The sequence below is a fragment of the Prionailurus bengalensis genome, chromosome A1, assembly GCF_016509475.1.
Source record: "Prionailurus bengalensis isolate Pbe53 chromosome A1, Fcat_Pben_1.1_paternal_pri, whole genome shotgun sequence".
In the NCBI taxonomy this organism is placed as follows: domain Eukaryota; kingdom Metazoa; phylum Chordata; class Mammalia; order Carnivora; family Felidae; genus Prionailurus; species Prionailurus bengalensis.
Genome location: NC_057343.1, coordinates 21772597 through 21797511, shown reverse-complemented (window position 1 = coordinate 21797511; position 24915 = coordinate 21772597). Strand labels below are relative to the sequence as shown.

The 24915-nt window shown below is 44.5% G+C and overlaps 1 protein-coding gene and 1 long non-coding RNA gene across 2 annotated transcripts in view; one reads left to right on the top strand and one right to left on the bottom strand.

Annotated features, from left to right (window-relative positions):
- EBPL (EBP like) overlaps window positions 1–17591 on the bottom strand; it is a 33557-nt gene extending 15966 nt beyond the window's left edge. Inside the window, exon 1 of the mRNA XM_043578383.1 lies at window positions 17360–17591. Within this exon, the coding sequence (XP_043434318.1) occupies window positions 17360–17530 (171 nt within the window). The 5' untranslated portion in view covers window positions 17531–17591. The remainder of the gene's footprint in view (window positions 1–17359) is intronic.
- Window positions 17592–17622: 31 nt separating this feature from the next.
- LOC122481989 lies at window positions 17623–24796 on the top strand. The gene is made up of 2 exons (XR_006296974.1): window positions 17623–17761; window positions 24415–24796. It is a non-coding gene; the product is annotated as an uncharacterized LOC122481989 (long non-coding RNA).
- The last annotated feature ends 119 nt before the right edge of the window (window positions 24797–24915 follow it).

Below are 24915 nucleotides of genomic sequence, written 5' to 3'. Positions count from 1 at the left end.
AACACAGTTATTCCTCAGATTAAGGATTTGAAAGGAAACTTTCCAAGGCTTATCTCAATTGGACAAGTGCATTGTTACTTTATTACACAGGGACAGGATGAAAATTAAAAGTTAATCCTAGGACAGAGTATGGCGAGAGGGGTCACGAAAAGGACAGAAGAAGACGGAACCAACCTCTGCTGAACTCTGCTAAGTGCCAGGCATCATGCCAAGTGTCCTACATCCTTGCAATTCAAATGTGGCTCGTGAATCCCAACTTGGGCATCTCCCAAGAGCTTGTCAGAAATGCAGAATTTCAGACCTAGATTTATGGAATCAGAATCTGCACTGTGAAAAGATCCCTGGGGTGATTCCTATGCACATTCAAGTTTGAGAAACACTGTCCCATTACAAAGCTCTATTTAATCCTCATGCCAATGCTTTGAAGAAAATATTTCCATACTTTATAGGTAAATGCTAGGGTGTGAATGTGTCCCACCCAAATGCATGTGTTGAAATTCTAATTCCCAAAGATGAAGATATTAGAAGGTGGGGCCTTTGGGAGCTGCTCAGGTCATGAGGGTAGAGCCTTCCTGAATGTGATTAATGACTATGAAAGAGGCTCCAGTGAGATCCCTAGCCTTTCCACCAAGAGGACACAGCAAGAAGGCACCATCCAGACACCAGAGAGAGGGCCCTCACCTGCCATGACAGCAGCCTGATCTCAGACTGCCAGCTTCCTGAACTGAGAAAAATAAATTTTTGTTTATAAGCCACTCAATCGGTGGTATTTTGTCATAGCAGCCCAAACATATGAAGACAATAAGGAAACACAGACAGAACATTTCTTTCCTTCTTCCCCTTCCTCCTTACAGAAAGCATTTGTGGTAGGGAAAAGGTTCTGTTCAGAATTTCACAGCTGGTAAATGGTAGAGCCAGCATTCAAGAGTGCATCTGTTAGACCCCTAAACCCATAATCTTCCTACGTTCCCTCCTGGACCCAGGCTTCCTGAGTAAACAGTCAGATCCCTCTGGAACAGTGTTGAGTAATGAGGACGGAAAAGCGCCAGGAAACCAGGTCAGGAGAAATGGTGGAATGCACTGACACTAGGGGGCGCTGCAGTGTAGACAGGGGATTCTACTTGCTTTTGGGTTGCATAGGGCAGAACTAGGACCAATGAAGAGAAGTCCTAAGGAGACTAATTTCACCTCACCATAAGGAAGAATTTTCTTATCACCAGAGCGATTTAATTCTGGAAAGCTGGTATTGGCTGAAAGTTTTCAACCTGTATCTGTCTGGGTTATTGGTAAAATACCTATTTCAAGGGGGATATGGGACTTATTGGCCCCTTGAGCCCCTTCTAGACCGAGGTGGCTTTCTTGTTCTCCATACATGGTACTGGGCATTTCTTTAGATGTGTTCATCATGATGCATGCCATGCCCAGGCTACCCCCCAGTCCCCAGAGAGTGGACAGCCATGGGAAATTGTGGTTTACACAGTGACAGGCACTGCTTTGGCTAGGGGTGACTGAGCCAGAGGACAAGGAGGGATGACAGGACTCCAGAACAGACAACTCACAAGCTGGCTGCTGGCCTATGAAGCGGCCTATCCAAAAAGCCACATTCAAACAGGGACAGGCTGGGCCAATGACATTCTTAACTCTCTGAAACAGAAACTGACAAACAGGGGAGTGAATCCAAACTGATTCTGAAGGCAAGTATGTAGGAGAGGTCATGAGAGGCCGACAACAACTTGACATTATGAATAAACTCAAGTTACAAGGAAGCATGGATGAGTAAGGAAGGTGTAGTATTTGCTAGGGCTGCTATAATAAAGTACCACAAGCTGCGCGGCTTAGAACAATACTTACCATCTCAGAGTTCTGGAAGCTGGACATCCAGGATCAACGTGTCAGCACGGCTAGTTCATTCTGAGGGTTTTGAGGGAGAGCGTATTCCAGAACTTCCCATTCCAGAACTTCTCCAAGATGCTAGGGGTTTGCCTGCAATCCTTGGTGTTGTGTGGCTTGTAGAAGCATCACCCTGATCTTTGCCTACATCTTTACATGGAACATGTTTGTGTCTCTGGGTCCTGATTTCCCCTTTTTGCTTCTTTTTTTTAAGTTGATTTATTTATTTTGAGAGAGAGAATGCAAGTGCACACGTGCAAGAGAGGGGGAGGTGCAGAAGAGAATCCCAAACAGGCCCCAAGGTGTCAGAGCAGAGCCTGATGTGGGGCTCGAACCCATGAACCATGAGATCATGACTGGAGCCAAAATCAAAGGTCTGACACTCAACTGACTGAGCCACCCAGGTGCCCCTCAATTTCCCTTTTTAAAAGGACACCAGTCATACTGGATGAAGGCCCAGCCTTAATGGCCTCATTTAACTACCTGTGTAAAGACCTCATCTCTAAGTAGGGCCACATTCTGATGTAGTGAGGGTTAGGACTCCAACATGTTCTGTTGAGGGGAGGACACAATTCAACCAAAAATACATGCATATGAGTAGATGCTATGGGGATACACAAAAAGAATAAAGGGCGAGAAAGCCAGCAAGTAACAGAAAGAGAAGCAAACCTAGAGGGGAGCCATGAGGCAGTTAAGTTACCTTAACACAGAGCTGCCTGTGAATCAGAACCAACCTCCAGTGGCCCAGCTACATCTCAGTTTCTGCTGCATTTCCATGAGTTGCCCTGTGTGCCCATCCATCACTTGAACTAGCTTGAGTAAATAAATGCAGAGGTTCTTGCCCCAAAGAGCTTCACTAACAGGTATACCATGCAAGTAAAATCTCGAATAACACAAAAGCTTCTCTGAATCTCTTCCACAAAGTGGTTGTGATTTGGGGCTGTGATTTTGGAAGGGCAGAAACAAATTCTCCAGTGGAAAGCATCACTCTAGCCAACTTGCTTTTCATTTGGCTAATGGAGCTGATGGTCATAAAACATCTTGAGGTCTTTGGGATGAAATCAGTTTTGCAAATGAACTATGCAGCCAGGCAGTGCATCTTTGAAGACGCAAAGGTGGGAAAGTAATAGTCTTTGTCCCCAAGGGACTCACAGCTTCTGCAAGAGAGGCAGTAACTCCCTGACACCCCTCCAGAAATAGCCTGTGGTCCATCGTGATAGAGAGCTCACAAAGAGTTGGGGCAATACTGAATATAATGATAACCAGAAAATAGTGATGAAATCTGCCTCAGGGGTTTCTCTCAGAGGGGTGTGTGTGTGTGTGCATGTGTGCATGTGTGCGTGTGTGCGTGTGTGCGTGTGTGTGTGTGTGTTTGCGCGCACATACCCAGAATATGTAAAAAGCCCTTTTCCCACAAGGAACTAACCATCCCAAGACTTGGGATAAACCAGCTTTCTTCTTTCTTCTAATTCCCTTCTTTTTGTATTATTAAAAAAAAAAGCTGTTCTGCCTCAGTTTAAATATAAACAATGCTGTTAGATATCTTCAAATCACTATTTCTTTACCCTTGGCAGTTTTGGGTAGATGACAGAAGACTTTCTGGAGTCAGATTTTCTGGAGGGAGAAGGCAGGACAAAAGCTAGAACAGGAAGATAAGGAGACACTGGGAAAGGTTTGGAGGTCAAAAGTGAAAGAGACAGCAGGTAGGGTGACCCCCCCCCATCTCAGGAACACCTTCAGTCCCTGGGAAACGGGACTGTTGGTCACCCCACCATGGGGGACAAAAGGTGGCAGGGTGAGGGGGTGGCCCAGTGAGAACGTGGAGAGGTGCCTACAGCTCCAGAGCAGCTCTCTGCATTGGGAAGGAGAGTCATGTGCATCCTGCCTCTGGCTCCCTCTTTTGAGAAGGTGCCCACCCACTCAGCTAGGCTGTGCAAAGCATTTAAATGGCCACAGCTCTTCCGGTGTGGGAGCGTATGGGGCTATCAAACCTTTGATGCCACCTCCTTGTTGGAGCCCTTGGCTGCTATCACTAAGCTTCCTCAAGATGGACTGTGAGGTGTAAGGCAATTCTCTTGGGTCTTGGCCATTGCCAGCAGGTTGGGTTTGGGGCATGGAGTTTCCTCAGCCCCGCGGGATCAGGGCTGCAGTGATGGCAGCGGCCGCTCAAACACAGGGTACGAGTGAAGGGGAGCCACTGATTGCTGGACCAATCATAGGAGAACCTGGGGGCGAGGAGCTTGGGGGTTGCTGACATTTGTAATTCCATAAATGTCTGAGCATGTGCTCCTTGTTCTTCCTTCCGATTGTGTCCCTGTCAACATCCTCATTGTGATACTGTAATTTTGCAAGGTGTTATCATTAGAGAAACTGGATAAAGTGCACATGGGATCTCTCTATATTATTAACAATACCAAGTGTTATGTACCAAATGTGTCTCCTCAAATATATCTGCTGAAGCCCTAACCCCCAATGTGATGGTATTTAGGGGTGGGGCCTGTAGAGATGATTGAGTTTAAATGAGGTCATGAGGGTAGAGCCCCCATGATGGGATTAGCATCCTCATAAGAAGAGGAAGAGAGACAAAGGCTCTGTCTGAGCCATGTCAGGACTCAGCAACAGGCAGCCATCCGCAAGCCAAGAAGTGTCTCACCAGAACCCGACCATGGTAGCAGCATGATCTTGAACTTTCAAGCGTCTCAAACATGAGAAATAAACGTCTGTTCTGTAAGCCACCAGTCTATGATATTTTTGTTGCAACAGCTGCAGCAGACTAAGACACCAAGTGCTGGTGAGGATGTGGACCAGTTAGAACAATGAAACATTGCTGGTGGGAATGGACATCGTAGAGCCCTTTGGAAAATGTTTGGCAGTTGCTACTCTGGTTAAAGAATCACACTCCCAGGCATTTACCCAGGAGAAATGAAAACACATGCCCACACAAAGACTTGTACACAGACACTCATAGCAGCATTATTTATAAAAGTCTAAAACTGGAAACAGCGCCTAGGGGCGCCTGGGTGGCTCATTGGTTAAGCATCCAACTCTTGGTTTCAGCTCAGGTCATGATCACGCGGTTTGTGAGTTTGAGCCCCACGTTGGGCTCTGCGTTGATGGTGGCTTTGCATTGATGGTGCAGAGCCTCCTTGGGATTCTTGCTCTCCCCCTCTGTCTCTGCCCTTCCTCGGTTCATGCTCTCTCTCTCTCTCTCAAAATAAATAAGTAAACTTAAAAAAAATTTAAAACTAGAAACAGCACCATTTTTCATTAACTGGTAAATAGATACATAAATTGGGATATATCCATGTAGTGGGACAATATTCAGTAGCTTAAGCTAAATAAAAGACTACCTATTGTATGATTTCATTTATAGGAAATTCTAGAAAGAGTAAAACGTTAATGCCAGGAAAGCAGATCAGTGTTTCCTGGTGCCAGAAGTCGGGGCGGGGAACATCTGCAAAGGGATGGGAGAAACCTCCGTAAAAAGTGACAGAAATGTTCTATATGGTGACTGTGATGGTGCTCACATAGCTCTGCACACTCACTAAACTCATCAAACTGTACTCCTAATGGGTGGGTTTTATTGTGTGCAAATTATCACTCAATAAAGCTGGAATGGGGAGAACAAGAATTTAGAAAAGTGGCTGGTTACTATATAGATATAGATATAACTCAATAGTTTTCACTTATAGCAATAATCAGTTAAAATACAAAGGAAAAATATCTCATGGTAGCAATAAAACTCTAAAAATACTTAGAAATAATTTTTTAAGTTTATTTGAGAGAGAGCAAGTGGGGGACGGACAGAGAGAGAGGGAGAGGGAGAGAATCCCAAGCAGGCTCCACACCGTTAGTGGAGAGCCCAATGCGGGGCTCAATCTTACAAACCATGAGATCATGACCTGTACTGAAGTCAGACACTTAACTGAATGAGGTACCCAGAAACCCCTAGAAGCAAATTTTAATATGGGGTGCCTCAGTTGGTTGAGCATCTGACTCTTGATTTCGGCTCAGGTCATGATCCCAGGATCATGAGATCAAGACCCATGTGGGGGCTCCTCAGAGAGCATGGAGTCTGCTTGGGATTCTCTCTCCCTCCCTCTCTCTCTCTGTCCCTCCCCTGATCGTGCTCTCTCTAAAATTAAAAAAAAAAAAAGAATTTTAAGAGACTGTAACCAAAGATTTAAATAAATTGAGATACACTTAGTTCTTAGAAGAGACTCAGTATTGTAAAGACATCACTTAATCTCAAATTAATGTATGGGTTTAAGGAAATCCCAAACCGAATGCAAATTGGTGCAGCCACTCTGGAAAACAGTGTGGAGGTTCCTCAAAAAATTAAAAATAGATCTACCCTATGACCCAGCAATAGCACTGCTAGGAATTTACCCAAGGGATACAGGAGTACTGAGGCATAGGGGCACTTGTACCCCAATGTTTATAGCAGCACTCTCAACAATAGCCAAATTGTGGAAAAAGCCTAAATGTCCATCAACTGATGAATGGATAAAGAAATTGTGGTTTATATACACAATGGAGTACTACGTGGCAATGAGAAAGAATGAAATATGGCCCTTTGTAGCAACGTGGATGAACTGGAGAGTGTGATGCTAAGTGAAATAAGCCATACAGAGAAAGACAGATACCATATGGTTTCACTCTTATGTGGATCCTGAGAAACTTAACAGAAAGCCATGGGGGAGGGGAAGGAAAAAAAAAAAAAGGTTAGAGTGGGAGAGAGCCAAAGCATAAGAGACTGTTAAAAACTGAGAACAAACTGAGGGTTGATGGGGGGTGGGAGGGAGGGGAGGGTGGGTGATGGGTATTGAGGAGGGCACCTTTTGGGATGAGCACTGGGTGTTGTATGGAAACCAATTTGACAATAAATTTCATATATTAAAAAAAAAAGAAAAAGAAAGAAAATCCCAAACCAAAATACCAAGTTTCAGAACCTGGCAAATTCATCTGAAATTCATGTGGAAGAATTCATTTTAAAGTGTTTAAAAATGAGTGGTAAGAAGTTTGCTTTGTCAGATAGATATTAAAGTTCACTATAAGGAAGGCACCTGTCCGGCTCATTCGGCAGAGTATGCCTCCTGATCTTGGGGTCATGAGTTCGAGCCCCATATTGGGCATAAAGCCTACTTAAAAAAATAAGAAGGGATACCTGGGTGGCTCAGTCGGTTAAGTGTCCAACTTTGGCTCAGGTCATGATCTTGCGGTTTCTGAGTTTGAGCCCTGCATTGGGCTCTGTGCTAATGGCTCTGTGCTGACAGCTTGGAGCCTGGAGCCTGCTTTGGATTCTGTGTCTCCCTCTCTCTCTCTGCCCCTCCCCTGCTCACGCTCAGTCTCTCTCTCTCTAAAAAATAAAGAAAAACACTAAAAATTTTTTTCAATAAAAAAAAGGGAAAAAAGAGATTATCCTTTGGGGTGCCTCGTTAGTGCAGTTGGTAGGGCACGGGACTCCTGATCTCAGGGTAGTGAATTTGAGCCCCACATTGGGTATAAAGATTATAAATAAGTAAACTTAAAAAAAAAGAAATACAATTCAGGATAAGGCTAAAGTAATAGAAACTGTATGGACAGAACAGAAACTAAAAGATTCATGAAACAACCAAATTTTATTTTTTATTTTCTTCTTATTTTTTTTATCTGAGGGGGGGGGCAGAGGGAGGGAGGGAGGGGGAGAGAGGGAGAGGGAGAGGGAGAGGGAGAGGGAGAGGGGGAGAGAGAGAGAGAGAGAGAGAGAGAGAGAGAGAGAGAGAATCTTAAGCAGGCTCCACACTCAGCATGGAGCCTGACATGGGGCTTGATCCATGACCCTAGGATCATGATCTAAGCAGAAATCAAGAGTCGGATGCTTAACCAACTGAGCCACCCAGTCGCCTCTGTAACCACGTTAAAATCTCCCAATTTATCTACGCATAATACATGGGAAAAGGATGGATTAGTCAACAAACACAGCTGAGACACCTTCTCGGCCAAACAGAAGAGTGTGCATAAGGAAATGTGAGTGACGTCATCTGTACTATCATGTGACATCCCTTTCAGATCAATAAGGAAAGATGAGCCCTACAGAAAAACAGGCTATTAGGAGGTGGACTCTACGGATCTAAGCCTCAAATTCTTATTTTAAGCCTGGCACAGAACAGCAGGCTTGCTGGCCTTCTAGAAAGCATGGGGCTCCGTCAGTGAGGGTATCAGCTGTGATCAGGATGGAGCAAAGGTTACACACTCCTTTTCTTCTGGGAATCACGTAAGTCTCCTGGGATCTCATGAGACCCTACAAAAAAAGGAAAACCCCTACTAACTGAGGTTGAATTTCCAACTGCTGGACAAGATGCGAGCTTGCCAATTCAATTTATTTTGATTGTTTTCAGTTCTATTAAACATCCTACAGAAGTAAAGATACCTGCTCTAGGAATTTATTATAGATTTTTGGCTGGTTTTAGTGGCAAAAGCAATTAGACATAACCTGAGGTTGCACAGTCGGTTCAATTATCCATGCTAAGGAACAGTACACAACTGTTAAGAAAAAGGATATCAGGGCACCTGGCTGGCTTAGTCAGTAGAGCACATAACTCTTGATCATGGGGCCGTGAGTTTGAGCCCCACATAGGGTGAAGAGATTACTTAAAAAAAAGAGAGAAGGGATATCTTGGCTTTGGTCCCCTGGAAAGCATTATACTGTGTTCCACTACTTTTATGGGAATTGTTCTCCCAGGGAGACTGGAAGGTGGAAGCAGGTGGGGGGTGGGAAATGAGACAGAGAAGGACAAACCAGGTCTGAGGCAGCATTACTGAGCTTAGTAACTTAGTAGCAGCACTCAGTAACAGGCTAGCTGTCTCAATGTTGAATTTTTCCACAGACTGTATGAACTACTGCTTCTCTGGGGAGTCCTTCTCTGGGGAAGGGAGGAAGAAGAATTGATCCCGGGGCTCCCATATGTCACTGCCAAAGGTTCATTCCATGGCAGGTGTGTGGAAGGTGAGTGGGTCTCAAGGATCTCACACTTCAGCTGCGTCCAAGGGGCCTGGGGCAGGAGGCGAGAGCAGGTGCTGCCTGCTCCGGGAGGCGAATGAAGTCAAAGTTAGAGTTGGCTGCCATGGTGGTGGCTGGACAGAACATTTTGTCGAGGGTGAAATGAGACCAAGAACTGACTTGAGCCAGGGCAAAAGAGGTATCTGATTCAATAATGACACCTAGCACTGGCCCAGGTGTGAGAAAGTTGCTGATGGGAATATAAATGGTCACTATCTTTCTGGAGTTTTTATTTTTTTTTTAATTTTTTTTTAACGTTTATTTATTTTTGGGACAGAGAGAGACACAGCATGAATGGGGGAGGGGCAGAGAGAGAGGGAGACACAGAATCAGAAACAGGCTCCAGGCTCTGAGCCATCAGCCCAGAGCCTGACGCGGGGCTCGAACTCACGGACCGCGAGATCGTGACCTGAGCTGAAGTCGGATGCTTAACTGACTGCGCCACCCAGGCGCCCCTTTCTGGAGTTTTTAAAAACTCTTTTCCTTTAGACCCATCAACCCTACTTTCAGGATTTATCCTGGGTAAACAATTATACAAGTTCAGAAAAATGCACAGAGTGCCTTCTATATAATTGCTGGCAACTGAAAAGAGCCTTAAGTCCCACAAATTAGGGATTGGTTAAATAGATTATAATAAAATACAATATAGTCCTCTGGAGTTATTTAAAATTATGAGGCAGTTCAAGAGATAGTGATATGGATGGTCACTGAACACAGTTAAGTGAAAAAAGCAACAGAGAATGATTAGTATGACCCCATTTTTATAAAAAAGAACTCTGAAAAACATTTATCTGGATATATATTTTCATATAAATTCTGGAAGACTATTCTTAAGAATACTAACCGTAATTATCTCTGGTTAGTTTTACCTTCTTCCTTTTGGATATGTAAATGTTATATGTTTTGCAACGATCCTGGGAATACACAATTTAAACTAATGTTCCCTCTACCACTCTCGTTCTCTCTCTAAAAATAAAATAAAATAATAAATTTATAAAAAATGGGCGCCAGGTGGCTCAGTTGATTAAGTATCTGACTCTTGACTTCAGCTCATGTCATGAATCTCATGGTTTGTGGGACTGAGCTCTGAGTCGGGCTCTGTGCTAGGCGTGGAGCCTGTTTGGAATTCTTTCTCTCTCCCTCTCTCTCTCTCTCACTCCCTCCCTCTCTCTCTCTCTCTCCCTTATCACTCTTGTGTGCACTCTCTATCTCTCCTTATAAAAATAAAATACAGTAATTTGAAAAACGATTTACACCAATTTTGTTTTAAAAAGACTGACTGACACAGAAGAAACATTCTAACCTTTTAGATATTTGAGCTATTTGAGGCTTAACATGTGACTGATAACTACTATAAATTAAAGTGATAGAATCATTCATTCTTCCATTCATTGAATATTAACAAATTCTCCAGAACGGCTGGTACAAACCAGGCACCACGCCAGGTACTGGGGATAGAGGAAGACCAAATAGTTACAAACTGTTTCATGTTACAAAAGGAAAAAAAAAATCAACATGGTATTTCCCTAGAACATCTCTTCCATTTCAAAGGAAATCAATTTTAGCTGCATTAAAATTTTTTGAAGTATTTATACACTTCATCTTATATTTTAGGTCAATTACAAAAAGACATTCAATTAAATGGTAAAATGTACTTAGAAGTTTTTAAATATCAGTCATAAAAAATACAAAAAACAAATTGAGAATCCAGATCAGGAGGCCAGTAAGAAGATACATACGTAGACCTTCTTTTGTTATTATAGAGTTTAATGCGGTTCTGAGCTTCCGAGCAGTCAAGTGAAAGGGGAAAAACATTAACATTGTTCTTGCTGTGAGAAAGCAATAGACCAATTTTTTTAAATTATTTTTAATGTTTATTTATTTCTGAGACAGAGAGAGACACAGCATGAGCAGGGAAGGGGCAGAGAGAGAGGGAGACACGGAATGTGAAGCAGGCTCCAGGCTCTGAGCTGTCAGCACAGAGCCCGACGCGGGGCTCGAACTCACGAACTGTGAGATCGTGACCTGAGCCGAAGTCAGACGCTTAACCAACTGAGCCACCCAGGTGCCCCAGCAATAGACCAATTTTTTAAGGAGAAACTAAGCTTCTCCCAGCACTACCTGCAAAAGAAATTTCTCACATGGGTTACACTGAGAGTGACAATAACTGTTATTCTCTGTATGAAACACCTAGGGAAAAATTCTCTGCTGCTCTCGAAGTTCTGAGAGGACACAGGCCATCCGTTCTCTCTGTGTCCAGCACAGCACCGGGCACCCAGGTGGACTCCAATCTTGTGGACATGAGGAGCACCAGAATAGGATTTCATTCTGAGGTGTGGCTACACAGACATCTGTCCCTATTGTTAGGTGGCACGTCTTATGCAATGACGTTAGAAAACAAACTGAGTTCTGGTCTGCAGAACTGCAAGGGCCGTGCACCCACACCCTGAAAAAGGCCAGCAGGTCACTATGGGTGCTGTTCTTTGGACTTGCAACTTGGCATCATTTCTAAGCTTGTGTTAGGGTTCTCCCAAGACACAGAACAGTGGATGGGCATACACACAGACACACACACACACAAAGAGACTGAGTCTGAGGAAGTGGTTTATAGGATTATGAAGGCTGGCAAGTGCCATAACCCACAGGGTGAGTGCAAGCTGGAGACCCAGGAAAGCTGATGATGTAGTTTTAGTCTGAGGCTGGAGGCCTGAGACCCAGGAGAACTGACAACGTAGCTTTAGTCCAAAGGCTACATACAGGCTTGAGAGCCAGGAAAAGCCACTGTGTCAGTTTGAGACTGAAGGAGGAAAAGGCCAATGCACCGGTGCGAAGGCAGTCAGCCAGGAGGCATTCTAGCTCCTTCTATGGAAGGTCAGCCTTTTTGTTGTATTCAGACCTTCAGCTGAGTGGATGGGGTCCACTCACATTTAGGGAGGGCAATCTGCCTTGCTCAGTCTATCAATTTAAATGTCATTTAATTTAATTAATGTATTTATTTTAAAGTAGGCTTCACACCCAACATAGGGCTTGAACTCGCGACCCTGAAATCAAGAGTCACATGCTCTACCGACTGAGCCAGCCAGGCGCCCCATAAATGTTCATCTTATCCAAAACACCCTCGCAGAACATTCAGGATAACACGTGGGTGAATAACTGGCCATGCCACGGCTCAGCCAGGTTGACACAGAAAATTAACCACCACAAAGCTTTACCACTAATATACAGCAAGACCAACCGTGACTCACCAGATCTGCCAAACGGCACGGAGGCTATAAATGCATTCACCAGAGAGGGTATCTATCTTAGAGCAAAACCAACGAAGAGGAAAAGGAAAACAGAGACAGTAACAGACTGTGAGCTAAAAGGCAACTTGAGACCTAATGATAAAGCAAGTAGGAGGAGGAAGAAATTTTTAGAATCCCAAGAGTCGGAGGCTGAAGTGATTGTGGTGGAAGGTGGGAACAGATGGTGATGCTAAATGGAAAAGGGTAATGTCCAAAATACACAAATTAATAGGGACTTGAGCAGCCACTGGGACTCAGGACTTGTTAAAGAACGACTCATGGGGGCGCCTGGGTGGCGCAGTCGGTTAAGCGTCCGACTTCAGCCAGGTCACGATCTCGCGGTCCGTGAGTTCGAGCCCCGCGTCAGGCTCTGGGCTGATGGCTCGGAGCCTGGAGCCTGTTTCCGATTCCTGTGTCTCCCTCTCTCTCTGCCCCTCCCCTGTTCATGCTCTGTCTCTCTCTGTCCCAAAAATAAATAAAAAACGTTGAAAAAAAAATTAAAAAAAAAGAACGACTCATGGGGGTTAAGGTAGAATGAACGGAGACAACTGAAGCCAGGGTTTTCCGTGACAACTGCCCCTCACCCTGATGGACAAGCCTCGGTCAGGCTCTCAGTGACAGAAGTGTGGGAGGAACTAGTCAGACGGGTTTGTTGTGAGGACATGTGGTAGACTGAGGCAGGTTCAGCTCTGCTGTGCGTTAATTCACGCAGGCAGGCACCGCACCAGACAGCATGTGCTACACAGCCCACTTCTCTGCCCCTTCACTCTTCCTTCGACCGTGTTCTTGCTCACAGATGCTCCCAGACCTTCCCCTCTCAGACAGAACCCAAGATTCCTGCCTGGTCCCTCGATGTCTCTTGAGTTCCCTGCCTACACCCCCCACCTCCTCCTCCCACCAAATCTCTTGGAGGTCTTCATAGGCTGCCGCCACGTCTTTGCTACCCCACCTGCTAAGCCCTTGTCTTTAGCTTCTCAAACAATACCACTTTTACCAATGACTTTTTTTTTTAAGTAAACTTTATACCCAATGCAGGACTTGAACTCATGACCTAAAATCAAAAAGTCAAAGGCTCCACCACTGAGCCAGCCAGATGCCCCTACAAATGGTTTCTTCTTCTTCAAGTTTATTTATTTTGAGAGAGAGAGAGAGAGAGAGCGCGCTGGGGAAGGGCAGAGAGAGAGAGGGAGAGAGAGGATCCCAAGCAGGCTCTGCGTTAACAGCACAGAGCCCAATGTGGGACCCGAACTCAAGAACCATGAGACCATGCTGAAACCGAGAGTCAGTCCCTTAACTGACTGAGCCACCCAGGTGCCCCCTACCAATAGCTTCTTAATCACTGGACCCAGAGGCTCTGGCTCAGCCCTCACCATTTTTTTTTTTTTTTAATTGTGCTACAACAATTAACAGTGATGTTGAAATTCCTTCCCTTGGGTCCCAGGGCCCAGCACTATCCTGGTTCTTGGTCTGGTCCACTGGTCCGGTCCACTGTCTCCCCTTCCTACTCGTTCAATATATATACATTTTTAGACACTTAAAGATTCTGCTCTCATTCCTCAGCGTTTGCACCTTTCTATTCTCTCCTCAGAAATCACTCACCCCCAGAGCTTCCTGCTGTCTCCTCCAACGCAGTAAAAAGGTCCAACTCTCTCCATTCTGCCCTGAATCCATCTCACCAGCTTGCCTTGGGTTTTCAACTGCCTTCTGACCATTTCTCCTCAACTACACACCAGAACCCCAGATTCATAGTTCTAATATCTGATCTTCCTGTCTTCGTTAACCTTGTCAACATTATCCGTGTTAGCCAGATTCTAAACTCCAACATCATCTCCTTCCCTGATGTATAAGTGGTCACTGTGACCTATAACATTCTCCCCTGGAAGGTCTCTCGTATTTATCTCTCCTCCCCATTTTAACTTCCAATACCACCTTAGCTCAGCCCTCTTTCATCTCCTAAAATACTGCAATTGCTTTTAGCTGATCTTCTTGCTCCTCAACTATCCTTTGCAATCCAGCATGCCCTGCACTGGGAGAGCATTCGCCATGTATATCTCGTATTCCTGCACTGACTGAGGTCCCTGAGCACAGGCATTTACACCAATTTAAGAATATTTACATAAGGAGACACTCCAAGGTAGTAAAGCCTGGAGAGACCTCTCCCTCCCAAGATGTTCCAGGGTGGTAAAGATAAAGACCCTGCCTTTCCTCCCCAGAGATCTGTTTACATTCTGAGTAAAGATAAACACTCTCCGCAGAGAAGTAGGAGCAGGTCACCAGCAACTCCATATGAGATGGGAGCCTAAGTGTGCAGTTCCTCACCGGTAATGCACCCATTGCATGGGCAGGTCCAAACGGGCCCTCCTCACTGTGTTGCCCTGTGGCACATGGGGGAATCAATCAGGATAATTTACTTCTTTCCCAGGTAGACCCTGTGTTCTAGTCAATCAGGATGTGTTTCCCAAAACACAGGCATACATATCCTTCCTTCGCGCCCTGGCCATGCCTAGAATGCTATACTTAGATTGCAGATGAGGGGGAAAAACCAGGAGGCACCAGTGCACAACACGCCCATGGCCAACTCTGAGAAACAGTGAGCCAGACCACCGATTTCTTTATGTATGTTGCCATGGCCCCTTCCAGGTGCACTGGTGGGAAATCAGCCTGGCCATAACCAACTGAACTGAAGACCAGTGCGGCAGCCCCTGGTGACCACAGTCCAGTTGGACATCGGGGAGCTGAAGTGCCCTCTGGGAATGCTTAGCTTGAAACACTGTTGAACCGGGAGCTCTGCATTTGATGGTGTCCAACAAATCCAAACATTTCCTCCCCTCTGAGAAAGTTAAAGGGGTAAGAAGAGGCAGCTCAGGTTCCAGTGTGAATGAATAAGTGAGTTGTAGTTTCAGTTCTCCGTGAGGCTCTATTTTCCAATCCTAGCCTCTGCCACATTTCTCGGTATTCGTGCAGCAAACTCCCTACCAAAGAGAATACGGGCATGTGTCTTTCTGCAGGCCTCAACCTTAATCCAAGTGCCCCCCTCACCGATCCCTAAGGTAAGTATACACAGATGCTAGTCAAAGAACTGTGTGTAAATTGCAAAATAGAAACATACCCATTAATATGAACTGGTTCAATTATCGTATTTCATCATGAATTATAAGATACATCCCAATTTTGGGGCACCTGGGTGGCTCAGTTGGTTAAGCGTCCGACTTCAGCTCAGGTCATGATCTCACAGTTCATGAGTTCGAGCCCCATGTCAGGTTCCATGCTGACAGCTCAAAGCCTGGAGCCTGCTTCCAATTCTATGTCTCCCTCTTTCTCTGCTCCTCCCCTGCTCACTCTGTCTCTCCCTCAAAAATAAATAAACATTAAAAAAAAAAAGATACATCCCAATTTCACAGACATAAAATATCAATAAAATAGCCCACAGTGGTTTTATGTCATTGGTCATTCTAATATGGGGGGGGAAATATGCACTTTTTAAAAAACTAAGGTACGGTGCATTCATACAGTGGACTCTTCTGCAGTTGGGACAGGTATAATAAGAGCTGTGGGAGGGACATTTCCTTCAGGACAGAGAGTGGGAGGAAACCAGAGAAACGACTCCATGCATCGGGTCATATACCTCAAGTTGCCACAAATGGAGATGTACCTGGTGTTACCTGTAAAAGGCTGCGCTTGAAAGGCAGACTTGATTTTACTAAACTAGGTGATGGACATATGGGTATATGTCTTAGTATTATTATACATTTTTGTACGTCTAAAATATGTTATAATACATTTTCTTTAAGCGGGCCTAGCCACCTGTTTTGCTGCCCCTGTTCTTTGGGAGACCCTGTGTCCAAAGAGAGCTTAAAAAGTCAATTCCAGGGGCGCCTCGGTGGCTCAGTCGTTTAAGCGTCCGACTTCGGCTCAGGTCATGATCTCGCGGTCCGCGAGTTCGAGCCGGGCGTCGGGCTCTGGGCTGAAGGCTCAGAGCCTGGAGCCTGCTTCCGATTCTGTGTTTCCCTCTCTCTCTGCCCCTCCCCCATTCATGCTGTGTCTCTCTCTGTCTCAAAAAATAAATAAACGTTAAAAAAAAAAGTCAATTCCATAAACAAAAGAGTTGAAGGAACTATTCGCTGTCTCTTATTTCCACTTGTAAACTATTAGGAAAGAAAGAATTTCGCATTCCAGTAACATCTGGTATGTGCACATATCCAACTGATAAACATTTAGAAACCTAAATAATTATGAAAGATCTTGCTTTCTCCTTTCTTAATACTATAGACCCTGGTTTCACATCAACCACAGGTCTGCCTAGATTTAAGCAAGGTCAAATTTGCAAAAAAGCTATTTTGGCATAGTTATTAAAAAAAACAACTTAAAAAAAAAGTGTGTGCATAGTGGAAGGGGGCATTTCAATAGAATTCCCTTAAATACTAACCTCCTCGCTATTTATAAAGTGGTTTGAATTTTGAGGGACACGATTCTCAAAGCCCGGTGTGATACAAAGGGTGCAAGCTTTGGAGCCAGACTCAAGTCAGAACTCAAGGTGGGTGGCACGGTGAAGTCACCTAACTTCCCAGGGCTTGCTTTCTCCTCTGTAAAATAGGGTCAATAAATAAGTTACAGGGTATTGTAAAGATCAGAAATATTAAACACAGCGCTGTGCCTGGCATACAGTCATTACCCAAAACATGGTGATTACTTTCAGGGCACCGGGCTTTTTTGTTTTGGTACAGGCTCGCGGACTTTGCGCAGTGCGCCTCCTCGTCTCTCCTTGCTCTCTTTGGAGCATTCAAAAACTCTCTCGCTCTCCTTTAGTTTCAGTTCAAATGTGCAGGTTACAAGTCAAGAAAGCCAAGGCCTTTGGGCTGCTTACAATCAAACTAACATAACAGTACAGAAATAATTTTCAGAGATTTTTTGTTCGCTTGTTTTTAATTTGGTAGAGGAACGGCTGCGCCCCCTGGGAAGACGCGCTTTCTACGGACTAGGGAACCGAGAGGTGGTGCAGCATCGCGGCCTCCAAGCACCTTCGGGGTCTCCGCAGACTTCCCGCCCCAGGGCTTGGGGCGGCCAAAGGGTCTCCCGGTCCTCTACCGGAAACTCCCGCTACCGGGGAGGGGAGGGTCCCGAGAGCGGCGGCGTCCGCACTTACCAGGGCGAAGTGCACCAGGGCGTCATAGCACAGCCAGGCGAGCACGCCGCGGTCCGCCGCCGCCCGCCCGCGGCCCAGGCGCAGGCCCAGCGCGCAGCCCGCGACCAGCAGCGCGGCGCACAGCAGCAGCGAGCGCCCCGCCGCAGCCCCCAGCTCCCAGCCCGCGCCCATGCTTCCGGCGGCGGCCGGGAGAGCCAGGAAAAGGGGGGGGGGGGGGGGTGGAATGCCGAGAAGGGGCGGAACGGGGCCGCCGGGGAGGGGCGGGGCCGCTCGGTCTGGGCGGGCGGGTGAACGGCTTCCCTTCCCTGCGCCTGGAGCTTTTCAGAAGAGTGAGGATCTTGCTCCGCGAAGCCGCCCAACTGCCAGAACCAAACCTGTTTCCAGCCCAACACCAAGGGACTGGTAGTAGAGCCACATTTTCTGATGCGGTTTGATTTTCCACAAGGTTCAAAACCTTAAGCAATAAAGTGAAGTCCAAAATGTTAGAAATTTTGCCCATAGACTGGGGAGAATTTTAGGGAGGAAAGAGTCTAATTAGGATCCTGCAAGTCTTGCAGGAGAGGTGAGGGCCAAGGGCATTTTCAGCCACCAGCAGGCTTTTTAAAGCTGTTGTGGCTTACTCTGACCCCTTTTTTTTCCCTCTCTTCCAAGGGATTTTTAATTTTTTTCTGTAATTTATTTATTTTTTATAATTTACATCCTAGTTAGTTAGCATATGGTGCAATAATGGTTTCAGGAGTAGATTCCTTAAGCCGCTTACCTATTTAGCACATTCCCCCCTCCCACAACCCCTCCAGAAACCCTGTTTATTCTCTGTATTTAAGTGTCTTATGTTTTGTCCCCTCCCTGTTTTTACACCAATTTTGATTCCCTTATATTCATCTGTTTTGTATCTTAAAGTCCTCATGTGAGTGAAATCATATGATATTTGTCTTTCTCTAATTTCACTTACCCTCTAGTTCCCTCTAGTTCCCTCCACATAGTTGCAAATGGCAAGATTTCATTCTTTTCGATTGTCGAGTAATACTTCATTGTATATATACCACATCTTCTTTATCCGTTCATCCATTGATGGACATTTGGGCTCTTTCCATACTTTGGAAAATACTATTGTTGATAGTAGCTATAAACATTGGGGAGCATGTGCCCCTTCAAAACAGCACACCTGTATCCCTTGGGTAAATACCTAGTAGTGCAATTGCTGGGTCATAGGGTAAGTCTTTTTAATTTTTTGAGGAACCTCCATACTGTTTTCCAGAGTGGCTGCATCAGCTTGCATTCCCACCAACAGTGCAAAAGAGATCCTCTTTCTCTGCATCTTTGCCAACATCTGCTGTTGCCTGAGTTGTTAATGTTAGCCATTCTGACAGGTGTGAGGTGGTATCTCGTGGTTTTGATTTGTATTTCCCTGATGATGAGTGATGTTGAGCATTTTTTCATGGGTTGGTTGGCCATCTGGATTTCTTCTTTGGAAAAGTGCCTATTCATGCCTTTTGCCCATTTCTTCACTGGATTATTTGTTATTTGGGTGTTGAGTTTGATAAGTTCTCCATAGATTTTGGATACTAACCCTTTATCTGATATGTCATTTGCAAATATCTTCTCCCATTCCATCGGTTGCCTTTTAGTTTTGCTGATTTTTTCCTTCACTGTGCAGAAGCTTTAGCAGCAAAAGTATGGGGCAGAAGAGCAATAGGTCATATTGGCTTGACACTAGATTCTTTTAACATTATCTTATCTAACGTCACTACAATCCTAGGAGGTCAATGTTTTCCTAGTTAACAAATAGGAAAACAGCCTCATACAAAGTAACTTGTCTAAGGACTCTCAGTGATAGCAGAAGCCAGAACCCATGACTGCATCTGAGGCCTTTGTGTTCTGACCCTGCACGCTGACTTCTTAGAAGGCAATTATAGCCCTCCTCTAATGAAGTGCCACTTTGTCCTGATCACATTAACCTTTTCTCTCTGCTTTTGCTAGCATCTTGTTTGCTTTTAACCTTCTCCCCTCTCCCTTCCTTAGGCCTCTGTTACTTAGAGACTTAGCACTGGAGAAAGGTGTCAGAGTTTAAACAGACTGTAACTCCTGTTGACCAACCCTGTCTTTTCACTTTTGGATAGCCAGATAAAATACAGATGACCAGATAAACTTGAGTTTCAGATTAAAAAAAAAAAAAAAAGAATGTTTAAATACTTAAAGTATCACTAGGGTACTTATGCTAAAAAAATTATTCTTGTTTTCAAAGAGGACATTATGCTCAGTGAGATAAGTCAGTCACAAAAACAGGACTAGTGTTATGATGTCATTTATATCTGGTATCTAAAGTAGTCATATTCCTAGATACAGAAAATAGAAGTTGCCAGAGGCTTGGGAGAGAATGAAAAAGGGGAGTTGTTTAATGGTTAGAGTTCAGTTTTGCAAGATGAAAAAGTTATGGAGTATGGTTGCACAAAGACGTGAATATACTTAACACTGCTGAACTGTACACTTGAAAATGGTTAAGATGGTAGGGGCACCTGGGTGGCTCAGTCAGTCAAACATCCGACTTGGGCTCAGGTCACGATCTCGTGGTTTGTGGGTTCCAGCCCCGCATGGGGCTCTGTGCTGACGGTTCAGAGCCTGGAGGCTGCTTCAGATTCTGAGTCTCCCTCTGTCTCTGCCCCTCCCCCACTCAGACTCTGTCTCTCTTTCTCAAAAAAATGGTTAAGATGGTAAATTTTATGTTGTGTGTATTTTACCACAATTTAAAAATATGATTTCTGGCACTGAGCACCTTTCTCCCCTAGTCATTCCTTGTATAATATTTCATATAGCAGCTAACACCAGATAAATTATCTAATTTATTTACACACTTATTGCTAGTCTCTTGCCACTCAAGTATAAGCTCCACACGGCCAGGGACTGTGTCTGGCTTGTTGACTGCAGGTATCCCTGGCACCTGTCAGAGTCTGGGATATAATAGCTGCTCAATTAAGTAATTGCTGACTGAAGAAGAAAGTATGGTCCATCCTGTCACCTATGCTTTGGATTCTCTCTTGTAACTTAGAAAACTGACGATCACTCTTCTCATGTATACTCAGCAACTTTCTCAATTGGATTTCCCCTACCAATTTCCCCACTCATCCTTCAGTGACCCTGACCTCCCCTTCAGAGCAAAATAAAAACCTGATCAATGTCTCCATACTGTGTCTCCACTCCTCAGTCCTTCCTAGTTTCCACCCTCATTGCCTCAGTGATCCAGCTCTAAGGTGACTGGTGACCTCCCTTATCACTAACCCAAAGGACATTTCCTGTCCTTGCTTTACGTGACTTCTCAACAGCATCAGTGGGCACCAGAATCTCTTTTCCCTCCGTTTTCTGAGGAAACACACAGCATTTTCTTTTTACCTCCCTATCCATACCTTCTGTTCCTTTTGCAAGCTCATCCTCCACTACATGCCCATTAACTCCACAGCACTGCCCTGAGCCCTGTTTTCCCTCCAAATGCTGGACCCAGGCAGTCTCATCCTCACCCCCTGCACTAATAACCACCCAAACAGGCAGAGGGTTCAAATCTCTAGCTTAGCTCTCTCCTCTAAGCTCCAGACCAGTATTTCCAATTGCCCTGCTTGACAGTCATTTAGATGTCTCCACATAACCCAAACTGAACTCATCACCTTCTGTTCGCTATGTCTGAGTGTTCCCTATCTTGTGTTAACTTCCACTCATCAGTTATTGCAACTCAGAAATCTAGAAATCATCCTTGACACTTCCTGCTCCCCAAACTCCAGATCTAAGGCATCACCAACTCCTGTCTATTTTAGCTGCTGAGTATCTCTTGATCCCATCCACTTCATGGACCAAGTTGTTGAGCCTCTCTTGCCTCAGTGCTTCACACTCACTAATGTGACCTCTACACATCACTAACCCCGAGTACGTTTCCTGTCCTTACCTTACTAGGCAATGATTATTACACACGATTCTTCTGTCATCACTCTGTAATGATAATGTGTAATAATAACGATAATGAGTAGTGATTTCCCATTTCTCTTATAATGACTTATCAGCTGTGGGGACTGGCCCCTACCTATCTCTTTAGCCTCTCCCATGCCCCTAGTAATCCTGCTCCCCATCCTTATTTTTGTTCTAGTTATACCTGCTTTCTTTCACTCCCTTTAACTCGCCATGGTGCTTCCTATATGCCTGAAGACATTGAAAGGACACATATAAATACAGTCTGATGAGGAAAAACTGGGCTGAAATTGGAAATATGGCACTTACACATTTTTTTAAAGTTTACTTATTTTGAGAGAGAGAAAGAGCATGAGCAGGTGGGGGTGCAGAGGGGGAGAGAGAGAAACCTAAGCAGGCTCTGTGCTGTCAGTGCAGAGCCCAACGTGGGGCTCGATCTCACGACTGTGAGATCATGACCTGAGTTGAAATCAAGAGTTGGACACTTAACTGAATGAGCCACCCAGGTGCCCCAGCACTTACAAATTCTTATATTTAGGTTTGGAAGTATAAATGCCAACCTACTGAGTCAAAGAGAGCTAATGACAAGGGGAGCTGAGGCTGTTACTTGATGATGTCTAATTATGATGAAGCTGGCAAAATAGAGAATATCTCCACAATAATAGAATTAAGTATCCAGGGGCACCTGGGTGTCTCTGTCAGTTGAGCGTCGGACTCTTGAGTTCAGCTCAGGTCATGATCTTGCGGTTTGTGAGTTCAAGCCCCGCCTCAGCTCTGTGATAATGGTGCGGACCCTGCTTGGGATTCTGTCTCTCCTTCTCTCTGCTCTTCTGCTTGTGCTCTCTCTCAAAATAAATAAACTCAAAAAAATTTAGAATAGAATTAAGTGTCCAGATAATGGAATGTTCCTATTCCACTGTACCCACAAACTAGTCACATCACACTGTATTATTGGGGTCTTTGGGATGCACCATGTGACAGGAACCAGTTCCCAGAGTGGCTCTGTAAGCTGTTGCTTGAAATGCATGGGGTGTTCAGGTTGAGGAAGGCAACTGTTGAGAGCAGAGCTGCCTCTTCTGCTAACTAGGAATAACAGAAAGTTTATTTATAAAGATGGTCATTTACGAGAGGTGCCTTTGGCTCAGTATTAAGAAAACAGTTGGAAACAAGTAATGCTACTCGACAGGGTAGAACAGGCTCACTTAGTGTTTCATCGTTGCTTCTCCAACTCTCCGATTCCTGCTCTTGACGGAAAGTTTCCATAAAATGGCCTGCCTCAAAAATCTGATTTCATCTTTAAAATGTTATGCAAAATGTGTCCTTTACTCTGTAACGCTTAGGCTTGTATTACCATAAAACTGCTCTACTTATCATCAAGTAAAACTGCTGTCCCGTGAAGATACGCCTTGTTTGTCCTGTGCAATCACACATTACCTGGCAGAAGGCCACATTTATTTGGGCACCAGAGTTTGAGAAAAGAGATTTACTCGAGAAGGTAGATAGCAGTTTTGTTAGGGTATGGAAGAGGGATGTTGTAGAAGTTCCCTGCAGGGAATACATCCTTCGTAGCATGACTCACCGATAGTTCCGCTGCTTTGATCATTTTTAATAAACTTGTAAGCTTCCTGATGGGGCCAGTCTCTCACAATGCTTCAAAGAAATGCTTTTCAGAATTATGTATGCTGTGATTTTCTGGTCCAACCTCAGCTTTCCTAGAGGACTTAACTATCTCAACTAAAAATGTCTGAAAAACACTGCTACAGAGCAGTGTTGAGAAAACTGTGGGCAATCAACACATTTGCTTATTTCACACACCTTGTTTTTTTAGCCACAGGATAAATTCAAGGTTAGTAGTTCCTCCATCTTCCCATTTCTCTCCTAAGTCCTTTGCAACAGATGGGGCTTAGTATTACCAGGAGTTCCTACAGATGGGTAACAGTGCTGACTCTGATCTCTCCTAAAATGGAGAATGAAGAAAAGGCATGTATTTGTCTCCCCATCTGACACACCTGAGCAAAGTCTAGGACTGTTTATACAACAAAAAGGCATGCTTTAGGCTGTCTCCCTTGAGTGGGGAAGTTTTCTACAGAAATTAATTCAGAGCAGTGGTTTGCACCTGGGCAAATTTGGCCCCCAGGGAACATGCGGCCATTCCTGGAGGCACTTTTGGTTGTCATGACTGGGTAGTATAGAGGTATTTAGTGGGTAGAGCCTAAACATGCTAGTCAACATCCTGTAACGCACAGGACAGCCCCCAATAGAGCATTAGCCAACCTACGATGTCAATACTGCAGGGTCTGAGAAACCCTAATTTAGGTCAAAGTGAGTGAGTGAGGGGTTTCATGGGCAAATAAGGAGGCTAAGGAGGTGAACAGGCTACATTCTCACGTCCCTTTTCCCAAACACTTCCTTTCAGTATAGTACTGAGCGCCATCTATATACATCTAGGTAGATAAACACATACACCCCTATTGCGATACAGACGTTTTCGAGAATCATTCTACCACTGATTTTTAGCTATGTAACGAAGTACAAAATGTATACAAAGAGTTCCTCTAGACATACGAGTGGTGGGTTACACAGAGCACTCGCTGGGTTATAGACCTTAAGACTTACAGCCTAATGTACAGAAATTATATTTCCTTTCTCCGAATAGATTAAGATCCCCCAGTGCAACTAGAGTCAACAAAAATTCAGAACCATCACTGTAAGACAACTGACGTTCATGAATTTTCACTTGCAATAATTAAATAATGAATCCCCGAAAAAGGACAACTGTTCTGAAGGAAATCTTGGCACGGTTACATAGAAGTACTATCACATTTATTTACTTGTACACTGACTTCTTTCAAAAATAATTTGAAGTGGCATTATACTAAAGTAAAAATATTTGTATACTCAAAAGTTCGGTTGCTCTTTTGTTCTTTTAATTAATCCAAGATTTCACTTAGAGCCACCACCTTGATCTCACAGGTTAAAATTTTCCAGTTTACTTCAATTACTATCTTCCACAGTTACTTGTTTTCAAGGATTAGACAGGCCATAAAGTGTGATTTTGTCGTTGTGGTTTCATGAGAGTCACAAGCACACCATTTTCTCACCAGGCCTTTCTAAGTCATGGTATTTGAACCTGAGGTATGCGCAGAGAATGCCACAGGACGATGATGAAAGCAGAGGCTCGAGGGACGCCAAGCACTGCCGGGGACACCAGAAGCCGGGAAGAGACAAAGAGGGGCCTCCCAAGAGCCCACAGACACAGCGCGTCGCACCCGGCAGCTTGATTTCCGACTTCCGGCCTCCGAAACCGTGCAACCATAGGTTTCTGTTGTTTTAAGCCACCTGTCCTGCTGTACCGTGTGGAAGCTCTGGAAATTAATCAAGATTTAGGTATTTCTTATTTGTCATAAAATACTCTTAAATCGAGCACTGCTATTGTCCTAGTTTGTTAGAGTGGAAGAGAGATATTAAAATACAACGAAAGAGTAATTCATGATTTGCCTCCACTGTGGTTGATGTTTGAAAAATAGTTCCAAATTTAAATTTAACCACGCAGAAAACAAAACTAGGAAATTAAGAAACTTTTAGAAATAAGTTCTTCAATGTTT